This window comes from Centroberyx gerrardi, chromosome 5 (genome assembly GCF_048128805.1).
Source record: "Centroberyx gerrardi isolate f3 chromosome 5, fCenGer3.hap1.cur.20231027, whole genome shotgun sequence".
NCBI classification, from domain to species: domain Eukaryota; kingdom Metazoa; phylum Chordata; class Actinopteri; order Beryciformes; family Berycidae; genus Centroberyx; species Centroberyx gerrardi.
The window spans coordinates 29049768-29062193 of record NC_136001.1 but is presented as its reverse complement, the minus strand read 5'-3'; the positions used below and the strand labels follow the sequence as shown (position 1 = coordinate 29062193).

The 12426-nt window shown below is 41.4% G+C and overlaps 1 protein-coding gene across 1 annotated transcript; it reads left to right on the top strand.

The window, feature by feature from the left end:
• The first annotated feature begins 974 nt into the window (after positions 1–974).
• Positions 975–4541, top strand: setmar (SET domain and mariner transposase fusion gene). Its single transcript, XM_071922988.2, has 2 exons — positions 975–1100; positions 3744–4541. The coding sequence occupies exons 1-2, from the start codon at positions 996–998 to the stop codon at positions 4539–4541; spliced, it is 903 nt and encodes a 300-aa protein (XP_071779089.2). The 5' UTR covers positions 975–995.
• Positions 4542–12426: the final 7885 nt, after the last annotated feature.

The window sequence follows — 12426 nt, the reverse complement described above, 5'->3', positions numbered from 1 at the left end:
CCAAAGCAGAACACCCTGCCTTTCTGGTACATTCAGTAGCTAACATACTGTATTTCTGGTGCTTTACAATTGCAATTAACCTAAGTGTGTGTATTTGAAGTGATTCCTCCCATCCCTCGATCATCTGCACCTATTCATTTGTCTCTCTCACTGTGAAAGGTTTTACCTCAGAGCTTTAGCTTGTGGAAACAGAAGAACTAATAATTCCCCTATCTACTGCTGCCACCTGCTGCCCATGTTGCATTATTACAGTTTAGTGAATTAAATCACAGTATTGGACATTTTCTGCAAGAATATGGTGTGTGTGCATGTGTGTAGAGAGCAATGGCAGAGTAGCCTATGTAAGCACTCAGTATGTTCAGGTTCTTGTATTTTAAAATCAAGCTGAAAAAAACAAAAGAGATGAGAGGAGGAGAAGGAAAAGAAAAGAAAGAAAGAAAGAAAGAAAGAAAGAAACAAACAAACAAACAAACAAACAAACAAACAAACAAACAAACAAACAAAGAAACAGCATATGGGTGGTGTACTAAAAGCTCTCCAGCTTAAAAAGTCTCCAGAATCCAATCACAGACTAATTTCATATACTGAGTATGCTTTTATATTCTGAGTGTGCTTAAGATACCTCGTGATATAAAATTGGAACAGATCACCATGCAATCTGAAAACACTCCAATCATTGTTATGGAAGTCTATCATTGCCACATAGTAGCATGAGTGAGTGAGATAACTTTTTTCTTCTTCTTTGAAATCTCAGGAAGTGAACCACATATTCTATGCTATGCACATTGGTATTTGCTAAATGAGACCCTGCACACTTCCAGCCTTCCTCTCCCAGATCACACAGTTTGTAATTTTAGTGGTGTAATGATTCAACAACATCGCTAGAGGGAGCTAAAGCAAAACAAATCCACCGGAAGTTCCACCTTGTAGTTTGTGGTTTGTTGACATCCCCTGCTACCGTTGGTTGTGTTTCATTTAAAACTTGCAGATGTGTCATGAATTTGCAACACAGCTCTGCTCTGGATTTGAGCAACGATCTCGAGAATGTTCCCGTTTTAATAGAAGGAAAAGTCGACAAAGTTGAATACCCTGAATTCCAGGTAACTTCAATAAATTTAAGATAGCCAATGTATTGCTAGCCCTTATATGGAGAGACCATCACGCCAAAACGTATTCAAAAATGTGGCAATGTATTGTTACGTTGCTTATCAGCAAGCGTACATACATTGTATAACATATTTAAGACCTTTTACGAATCGTTAGGGTCTTCTGGTATATTCGGCATAAATCTAAAGCAAGCAGCACTTTATTCCAATAAAAAAAATCTACTTAATTACAATAGCTTCACACTGTTTCCTTTACTTCGCTACCGCGCGCGACGGTCGATTTGGGTAGAGGAATGTGGGAGAATAACAGGCGAACCTAAACTAAAAGTAGAAATGTATTTAAATAAGTGCTGCGTGATATATTGGGTTTATGCCGACTTGAAGAGGGTCCCCTGTGGATTCAAAAACATCTTGAGTATATTTTATGAGGTACGTGCACTTGCCGATAACCGAGGCCACATGAAATTTGCAAGATGTTTGAATAGAGTTTGTCGTGAGATATTTTCTGTCCGAGAAATTGGAACCTATCGGGGCTAAATTGCAATCGACCCAAGCGACACCGATTACTCTAAACCTTTTTTGTCTTTTTGTCCGTGCAATGTTTTACTGTAAAAGGCCTTCAACTTGATAAATCAAAAGCCAACTTAGCTGAACGTCCACATGACGTTGGAAGCGGGCTTGTCAAGCTAGCTTCAATAAAAATACAGGATTTCCTCTCACAACCTTCAAAATAAAAGCCGAGTTGACATACATGTATAGGAAAATTTTTGAGTAATACCAAAGTGTACACGAAAATCATTTTTTCCCCAAAATTCCTTTTTACAGCATATATTCATAACCACAGGGCTATGCAAGATCCCATGTACAATATCGAGGGCTTGGAGCCAAAGGGGCGTAAGTGCGTTACAGTAGATTTTACAGGAGAGCCAAAACAAATTTTGATCAAACTTGGATCAGCTGCCGTTACCACATACTAAGCACAATATTTTAACTTTTTGTGTTGTCAGATTGAGCATTACTATAAAAACAATACTGCTACAGTTTAAATTGAATTATATTTGTTCACTTTTTTAAAAATGGCAAAAGAATGAAATACGCCTTTTTGGCACAAACATTGTCCCAATACAGCCATGCAGAATATGGGCGTATGTAAGTAAACAACTGTAAAACACATTCATTTTAATACAAATCTAGCAATTACACTTCAATTAATACTGAAATATAAAACAAGATCAGAATGAATATCTTTATCTTGAAGTAATGCTCAGCAACTTTCACCAAGGCCTTTAAAATTGTAGGCTACATGGAACATATCAAATTGATTGATACATTTTCTGTTAAAAACTTTTAATAAACCTTTTTAATAAACCTCTATAGACATAAGAAACTACTTGTGATTCTAAACTACTACTTTTTTTTCTTTTGCTAGTATAATACATTTTTGTATGTGTCCCAGGACACATCACTTATTGATGTGTCCTGGGACACATTCAAAGTCCTGTAAAACTCCTCATAACACTGAGGGATAACTTCAGCTACCAGCAGTCTTACTACCAGAGCTCATCTTGACCAGTTCACACTCCTAACATTATAAAATAACATTTTGAATCTATAGGCCTAAGTATTTCATGGGAATATTAACATATTTACATTCATCTAATATTGACCTAGAATATGAATTAGGATATGAATAGGATACTAAAAATGATGTGATCATGCTGCCATGCTAGCATTACTTACGTCAGCATGCATTTTGAGTTGACCTAAGTGCTGTTAGAATCCTCTACCCACAATGCTTGTTCAGTGTCAAAAGTGAGGTTTTGCTTGGTGTCAAAAGGGCGTAAGTGCAGTTACGCCCTTTTGGCAGCAAACAAAACCCTACTTTTACTGTTACGGCTTTCAGTTTTTGTTTAATTAAAACTTATGGGTCATGATTTCAGTTGTGTCCTTTTGGCACTGAAAAGATCTCACTGAGACCTTTCAATTGATATATAATACTCATATTCGTCCAAAATCGCACTTACGCCCCTTTGGCTCCAAGCCCTCGATATACTGGGATGCCAAAAATACACAAAGAAAGAGTTAATGACAAAACATACTAGGCAGCTTTGTCCAGACAGCTGTGGGCTAGGCTGTCAGGAAGCATGACATGGTGGTTATAAACTCTATTAAATGAACTGCAGCGTTTTTCCACTCGATGGCAGCAAACCATCACAGGCCACCAGTGAATCAGCTAACTGCTTTACAGGGAATCAAAAAATAACTCACTCTCTTGAACCAAAGGAGCTGGCCTACTTTACACTCCTTGTTCGTGATTCTCTAGAAGACTTTTTTGGCTGCATAATAATGCAGGCAGTTTTGGATATTGTATGGAAGAGTAGGCTATAGCCTAGTTGTATGTAGCTTCAACTCTCATGTTGACAGGTTTCAAACAGGCAGCTGCAAGGCACTCAGGTTTCTGCTCTAATACTTACTTCACATAAATGTATATAAAGTTGCATATTGGCAAAAAATTAGGGGTATTATGGCCTAACTTGCAGAGAATACACTCTTTTTTGAGAGTTTGTTACAATCCTGTGTAGCATTAAGGCTCCTACTCTTTCATTGCTGTTCATGTTTTGTGATGTCATTTTTCAGTATTCGCCAGATAATGTTTGGGGACCAGGATGTGCCATCGACCCCAGTGAACTTACCCTTCCTGGGTGCTCCTGCCTCTCCCACTCCTGCTTGGCTGAGAGCTGCTCCTGCCTGCAGACATATGGGCAGGCATATGACAGCACTGGCACACTGCTGGACCTGAGTAGTGCAAATGCTGGTTACTGCACGCCTGTGTTTGAGTGCAATGCCCTTTGCGCCTGCAGTGAAGCCTGCCCGAACCGGGTGGTCCAGAGAGGCCTGAGGCTCAGGTTGGAGGTTTACCGCACCAAGGAGAGGGGCTGGGGGGCGCGGACACTCGAGCCCGTTCCTCGTGGGACTTTTGTGTGCGAGTATGCAGGGGAGGTGATCAGTTTTGAGGAGGCCAGACGCAGACAGCTCGCCCAGGGATCCCAGGAAAACAATTACATCATCGCCGTGAGGGAGCACGCGGGTCGGGGCTCCGTCACCGAGACGTTCGTGGACCCGGCCGCGGTGGGGAATGTGGGCCGCTTCCTCAACCACTCCTGCCTGCCCAACCTGTTCATGGTGCCGGTGCGCGTGCATTCCGCGGTGCCCAGACTGGCACTGTTTGCTGGCCGGGACGTCGATTCCCAAGAGGAGCTGACGTTCGATTACGCGGGAGGCTACAGTAACCGGCCTCCTGCAGAGCCGTCCACGCAGCGTGACGCTGCCATACAGGCCAGTAGGACAGATGCACTCCAGAGGAAAGCGTGCCACTGCGGTGCCCAGAACTGTGCCCGATTCCTTCCACTGGACCTATCTGTTCTCAACGTTTGATCTGCAGATGTTTGTCAAGAGATTTATTGGTTTGTGAATTTTCAACAGATGATTGTTGTCAAACCAGCAGTTTTTCCCCCTTTAATTTTGTTTTGAATGCTTGCTCCCTCTATTAAGTTGCCTCATGTCTATTGTCAGTTCCTCTAAGCTCTTGGCTAATGGAACTATCCATTAACCATGATAACAATGAGACAATGTGACACGTTGGTGGCACCACAAACACAGTCAGCTGGTTGAGTCATGTCTGTGCCTGTCAGTGTTTCCTGTTTGGCCAGCTAATTTCCCTAGGCCTCCGCTGACTGACACTGTCTTACTGCTGTCACCCACTCTCTATGAGAGGGTGCAGTAAAAACTAAACCTTAAGGCAAGCAAAACAGCTTTTATTTTTGTAAAAGAGTAGATTCACTGTTCTTTAAGTCCGACTGTTTATTTAATCTATGAGGGAATGCTTGTGCTATATAGGGCATGTCCCACCAGATTTGCAGTCTTGTAAGTGTCATCTTGTCCTAGCACATATAAGCCCAATTTCTCACACAGAGCAACAATCTGGATGCAGCAGGAGCATCCATGCTGGATTGACAGAGATGGAAAGAATTAAGTTTGATAGGTTCCTGATCTGATCTGTATGCCCTTAGAGTTGCACTAGTTTTGTGCAAAGAGAAGCTGTCTCAATCCCAAAAAAACCTCTGTATTCACAATTGAAGTAACAGATGTCATATCTCCCCGTCAACTTGACAATTCTTTCTGTATTCTTGCAATGTAGTCTCCCCTTGAAGGTATTCTCATCTTCTCATCGCACTCAAACCTCGAGAGGGGTGGGAGCAATTAAAAAGGGCCAGAGGGTATTTTTTATATGGTAACAGGTTTTATTCCCCTGTCAAAGGAGGGGCGAATGTGTCCCACTTTAGTGTGACCATTCTGAAATCAGGACCCTCTCCTTTCAATCTGCCCCATTTCCAGTCTAGACCTGCTTTCATCTTATTAATATCCACATCTGGGTTAATTAGAAGGGAGACCATGTTCCATCCAGAAATGGGACCAGTGCTCCAGTTACGTTGGGGCTAAGAGAGACTAAACGGTGGGGAGCTGGAAGCCCTCTGCCTATCAGAGACCACCGTCAAGTTGATTGGTTTTTGTGTCACCCAGCAGAGGGGTGAACGGCACAGGGCTTTGTAAATCGACCTATATTTTCTCCTCTGTGAGGGTTACCTAGGATTTGTTTTTCCCTTTCAAATTGGACTGCTCCTTGCTCAGTGTCCCTGATCAGATCTGCGTTGAGCTTTCTGGAACATTTTCAAGAATTAAAAAAAATGAATAAATCTTATAAAAACTCAAATGGAATGTGAAAGATATGTTAGTTGTGTAGTGTGTTGTGGCCGGAGAGGACTGGGAGAGAAAATGAAGAGGAAAAATACCAAGACATGTCTCATACAAGGATACGCAAAAAAAACTTGGTTAACATCTGATTATGGCTATTTAATATATCAAGGGCTTGGAGCCAAAGGGGCCTAAGTGCGTTATAGTAGATTTTACAGGAGAGCCAAAACAAATTTTGATCAAACTTGGATCAGCTGCCGTTACCACATACTAAGCACAATATTTTAACTTTTTGTGTTGTCAGATTGAGCATTACTATAAAAACAATACTGCTACAGTTTAAGTTGAATTATATTTGTTAACTTTTTAAAAAATGGCAAAAGAGTGAAATACGCCTTTTTGGCACAAACATTGTCCCAATACAGCCATGCAGAATATGGGCGTATGTAAGTAAACAACTGTAAAACACTTTCATTTTAATACAAATCTAGCAATTACACTTCAATCAACACTGAAATATAAAACAAGATCAGAATGAATATCTTTATCTTGAAGTAATGCTCAGCAACTTTCACCAAGGCCTTTAAAAAAATTGTAGGCTACATGGAACATATCAAATTGATTGATACATTTTCTGTTAAAAACTTTTAATAAACCTTTTTAATAAACCTCTATAGACATAAGAAACTACTTTTGATTCTAAACTACTACTTTTTTTTTCTTTTGCTAGTATAATACATTTTTGTATGTGTCCCAGGACACATCACTTATTGATGTGTCCTGGGACACATTCAAAGTCCTGTAAAACTCCTCATAACACTGAGGGATAACTTCAGCTACCAGCAGTCTTACTACCAGAGCTCATCTTGACCAGTTCCTGACCAGAATCCTCTACCCACAATGCTTGTTCAGTGTCAAAAGTGGGATTTTGCTTGGTGTCAAAAGGGCGTAAGTGCAGTTACGCCGTTTTGGCAGCAAACAAAACCCTACTTTTACTGTTACGGCTTTCAGTTTTTGTTTAATTAAAACTTATGGGTCATGATTTCAGTTGTGTCCTTTTGGCACTGAAAAGATCTCACTGAGACCTTTCAATTGATATATAATACTCATATTTGCCCAAAATCGCATTTACACCCCTTTGGCTCCAAGCCCTCGATATGCTATATAATCATATGGATTTATAAAGCTGGATGACCTATTATTTTACCTCGACCATTTGTACAGTCTTTGAATTGGGAACCTTCTGCTCTTCATTGTGGCTGCACAGAGAAGCAGATTCCATAGTCCTTCAACACATCGGCCACAGCTATGACAAGAACAAGTCTCATGTCTAATACATGACTCGTGTCATTTTTGAGTCAGCTGTCCCTCAAATCCCTATGGCAACTGGGTCTGTGTACAGTAGGTGATTGGACAGCAGTTGTTCGGAGGTGCAAGCAGGCTCCTCTCCTCTCCGACTGTTCAGAAGCTGAGCTGCAAATGAATGGCTCTTTTCCAGGACGGTCACCTAGCAACCAGCAGTTAATCACATGAGGTGAACTTCCCCCTTGTGGTGATGGCCACAGCAAAACAAAATGCACATGTCAAGGATGCTATACAATGCATGAGTACACAACACACCGACAGAAGGCTGTTTAGTGATTTTGCGGTTGTGTTTTGGTGAGAACTCAGGACTCCTGACTGCTCGATGTACCAAAAGACTATTTCACTTAGAGCATCCTGCATCTCTGAAAAGAAGTCTCTTCAGAAAAATACATGGAAATGTTTAGAAGAATATTGTTCTAGGTGTTTGATGGTATTGGTATTGCACTTTGGTGGCTCCAAATGGCAGCAAAAGCTGACTGTTTGAAAAATTTGAATACCCAGCAATCATGTAAGGTGACGTCAGTAAACTGCTCACAGCACGCTCATGTTTACCAACCCAGCCGGTCTGTGATGCGTAATACCAAAGATACTAAAGAGACAATAGAGGAAAAAGATCTAATGCTGGTCAGTCCACCAGAATTGAATTTAAAGGATAAGGCTGGTGTTTTTTAATGCATTGCTTACCGTCAACAAATCCTATGAAAATAACAAAATCAGCAATGATTTTGTTTTGCCAACAAGTCTCGTCCTTGTAGCCGGTGCCTAATGCAGCCATGTCCCAGCAGCCATAGAACTCCATTGTATTAAAAAAAACCGGTTAAAAACACATCAAAGAGCCATGCCGTTGCTCTGGGCAACATATTTCATCATCGCGATGCACCGGGCCAGCCGAGTTTTTCCTCAAAAAACGTAATAAGCCGGCTGTAAACACGTTTGCGATCTCAGGAAAGTAGTTCCGTAGCACCAAAAATAGTCCCCGGCGTAATGAAGAATTTGTTCCCATTTGAATTTGATTTGGTAATAACTACAACAGCCTGACTTTTCGTGGTAACAGTTAGCGATTTTTAAAATTGAAACTACATCTTTGTGAGCTGTATTTCAAGGTTTTTAGCTTACAATTGGAGCCAATGACTTCTGGGTTGATGGCTAAAAACGGTACGTGGCATGTCAGAAAGTAACAGGAGTAGAGCAAACGCATTGTTGATTTTGTTATTTTCATAGGATTTGTTGACGGTAAGCAATGCATTAAAAAACACCAGCCTTATCCTTTAAGCAAACAATGCAGATCTACGAGGTCTCAGTTATGGGGATTGGGACGCTCTTCTCTGTTGCAGCCCCACTTTGTGATTTAGGCTGATAAGACTGATGTATTTTTACATAAATATCTTACCTAGTGTAGCTTTAAGGCATAAGATACAAAGATACCCCATCTATTTATGGGCGTCATGCATCACATCAATAAAGGGAATAGACACTATTTCAGGGTGAATGACCAGTGGAGAAATCAGGACTGGCAGTCCATTTGTTCAAAAATGGAGCACCTCTCTAATGAGGGAACAGATGTCCTTGCCATGAATGCTGTGGCCAAATCAAGAAAAAAGTCACCACAGAGATGAAAGAACAGCTATCTGCTGGGCCACAGCTGGCAAAGGCATCTAAAAATCTAATTTGAAACTAGGCTCTCAACTCCTAACTTTGTTGTTATGTTAGTAACTGCTGATAAGGAAAGAGCTATATTGGTAGAAGTTGTAGCCTATTTACACAAATTCAAGTTGATCCCAATATTAATTTTAAGAACCTTTATAGGTATTGAAGAGAGGTTTCAAATGATCTGAAATGACGCAGTCCTGAAAATAGTGACTACGCTCTTAAAGAAAAGGAGTCTTTTGGCTTGTACAGTAGCAGAACCCTTATTGGTACTATAACTGTACTCAAATGGCTCTTCATGAAACCTTTATAGTGCTTTATAAAATGGATAGTGTCAGTCCTCAGTTCTGATTGGCTGAAACACTTTTTGAAAACCACCACTCATGCCGGTACTTATGTGTCGCTTATCAACAGTGTTGTTAAGCTGCTGTTCAAGAACCATATTGCTTGGCTGAAGAGTGACATTTAAATATTATTATCGAATTGTTATTAATGTATTACTATGGTGTGTTACTGCAGTGTATGAAAGCAATGGAGGCTCAGTCTGCTTCACGTGGTGCCTGAAAACGCCTCTTAGTGGCTCTAAAATTGCTGTAAAGTACACTCTCCCTTGGCTTCTTGCTCGAATAAAGAACCCATTTAGAGTGTGTGAAATCAGCTGCATCAAATGAAACCTGTTAAGAACCAAATGGTGTTGCTTATTTCCAATGGCCTGTTCCCATTTCTGGCCTACATGCATTGTTTTGATATATTGACTAAATATCAAAGGACTAAACAGCATGTGTTGAAGCAGGCTTTGAACCTGGGTCATTAATGACTGAGTTGCTCAGTGGGCAGATGCTCAGACTGCTTCACCATCAAAGTGAAGTCTGTGGGAGGTGGGGACTGTCGGATTAGGTGTTCCATGGAACGACTGATTGTTCAAAAAGAAATTAAAGAGCCTTTCAGAGGTTCGTGTGATCCTTCGTTCACCAACACGCAGGATCCAATGTAACTCCACCATGTGCTGTTCAGACTGGGTAGCAACCAGTTAGGGGAAAGGAGTGTCATTGGGGTTTTCCAGTGGGCTCCTCCCATCACAGATGTTTAGTTGAATTAAACCCATGACACCTGCAGAAGGCTCAACAGGAAGCTCTGGCGCTGCAGAAGCACCCCCCTCCACAGCTGCACCCCCCTCCACAGCTGCTCTCCACACTGATCAGACCTATACTCATCTACACTACACCTTGACATTGTACCTACTCTTAAACAAAGCCGGTTTGGCGTGTTGTTTTGGGGTGTTAAGTATGTCTTCAGTATGTCTGCTGCTGATAGACTTGAATTTGGAAAAGAAGTAAATTTTGGGTGATCTCTGCTTCATTAAAGGATCTGATAAGGATGGGTTTGATCATAGCCTATGTAAATCCCTATAATTTGCATGAGGTATTTACTGCCATTATTAACCCACACCAGTCACTATCTTGCATAATGAGCCAACCTTACCCTAAATGACCCCCTGCGTCTACATGCTCCGTGGTGCATGTTATATACTTGACTACGGTTTTAGGATTTTAGATGACACCTACGTGCCCAGCTGAGACATGCCAGTTATGCCAATGACAGTAATGAGTAAGGTGTTATACTTCTGTTCTGAATGTTAGGATTTTGAATTATTGTGCAAACGCCCCCTGGCAAATTGCGGATCCCAAGCACTAAGCTGTGACAATCCTATTACCGCTCTTGTCTCACCTTTGCAGTGTCTGATAATACAGACTTTGTATTATGTAGTATCCTAATATGTGTAAATCTTACTTTCTGATCAAAGGTGGATCAAATTGACTAATTCTCTTAAAGAAGGTGTGGAGTTTGTTTTGTATTATGATCTGCTTGAGTACACAGACAGGTAAGCTACAGCGTGTGGTGAAAGTGAGACTAGGAGTCCACCCGCCTGCCCTGATCCTAAGGGATTACCTGCAGTTAAAGCAGATTACAGAGCATGTTCTGCAGGTTAAATAGGTGAGTTCATGACCAATGCCCCCTTGGATGTTGTCCTCATTTAGCGGGATTAGCTCAAATGGCAAAGTGTTTGAGGAACGCCGGTGTGCAAAACTCTACTTGCATCTGTTTCCACGAATCAAACACCTGGCGGATAATTTCCTCTGGCATATGTGTATGGCCTGTCACGTTGATTATGCTGTAACCAAGGGGATGTGATGAAGTGATCCTCCAATCTGCACACAGTGCTTATGAAGAGGGGTCGAGCTGAATGAAGTTGGCTATTTAATGAATGCTATTGTCTTCGTAAAACCTGTTGTAAGGGCTGATTTTGGGACGGAGCATCAATATGTCAAGCTTTAATATCTGAGTCTCCCATCCTTCACCCTTATATACACATCATCATCATCTGCATCATCATCACCAATACACTTCTTGATGCAGACTGGCTTTCAAGGTCCAAGTGAATCTGATAGCTGCGAGGTACGGGACAGAATGTGTAACTTATGTTATTTTTCCCACATTGATAACAGTAGTACAAGTAATACCACAAAAGCACAAGGCCTAATTAGAATATCTCTGCAGCTGGTCTAATCAGTCTATTTCCATTGGGGATATGGAGGCCATTAAACCAGCGTAATTGTCTTTTATTTTTAGTGAGGTAGAACTCTACCTTGTAGGGCGCAGAACCGATACCTGCTATCATGCTAGCTGGACTAGAGGTGAGACTTCTCTTTAGACTTTGACCTTTAAGGGAGGATCAGCAAGTGAAAAAAAAAAAACTACACTACACGCTGTCATCTCATGCATGATGCTTCAGCTGTATGTTCTCCCACCCCACCTCTTGCTCATTGGTCGATTCTGCTCTGCAGAGGGGTGCAAAAGAGGAAGAGGAAGCTTCTTTCGGCACCCTGGTTTCATGCAAGCTTTCCAGGGAGGGGCATATAGCTGTGGTAAGCCCACCTGTCTGAGTCCTGTGTGAGATCTGAGGAGATCACGGCTTTGAATGTGAAACTGACACTCTACAGGGAGATGATGTCATTTACAGTCAGCGTACGTCATATAGATACAAAAGGTTGGCAGATACAGAGAGAGAGAGAGAGAGAGAGAGATAAATATTATTGACTGTTGTTTGTATGACCTTCCAGTCTCTAGTCTAGTTTTGTGTGGTTTTCCACTCTTGTTCACATCTTAATATAGCTCTGTCCTCCAGTTGAACGCATCACATACTGAGGTTGAGAAAAGGCCTTGATTCATTCTGCCAGTTCAGAGCTCCATTCATCGGGCTTAATGGAGGCAAATGAGGTATGAATTCAACAGAAAATAAGATTAGGGATGGAAGAGAGTGCTGAAGTTGAAAGAAGTTAACATCTATCGGTATTCTACATTTAGCTTGAAATGGCTAATCACTCAGTGTCTCCAGTTCTCGTTCCCAACGGTATCTTCAGTCTTCAGTGGTTCACTGTCCCAGATCCAGAACTGCAGTGAGAGGCCACCACATTGTTTATGGAGCCTTTTGACTCTGTTCAACAAAGAGACTGGGAGGAAACTTAGCTCTGGATTTTGAAAGCTGATCTCTGAC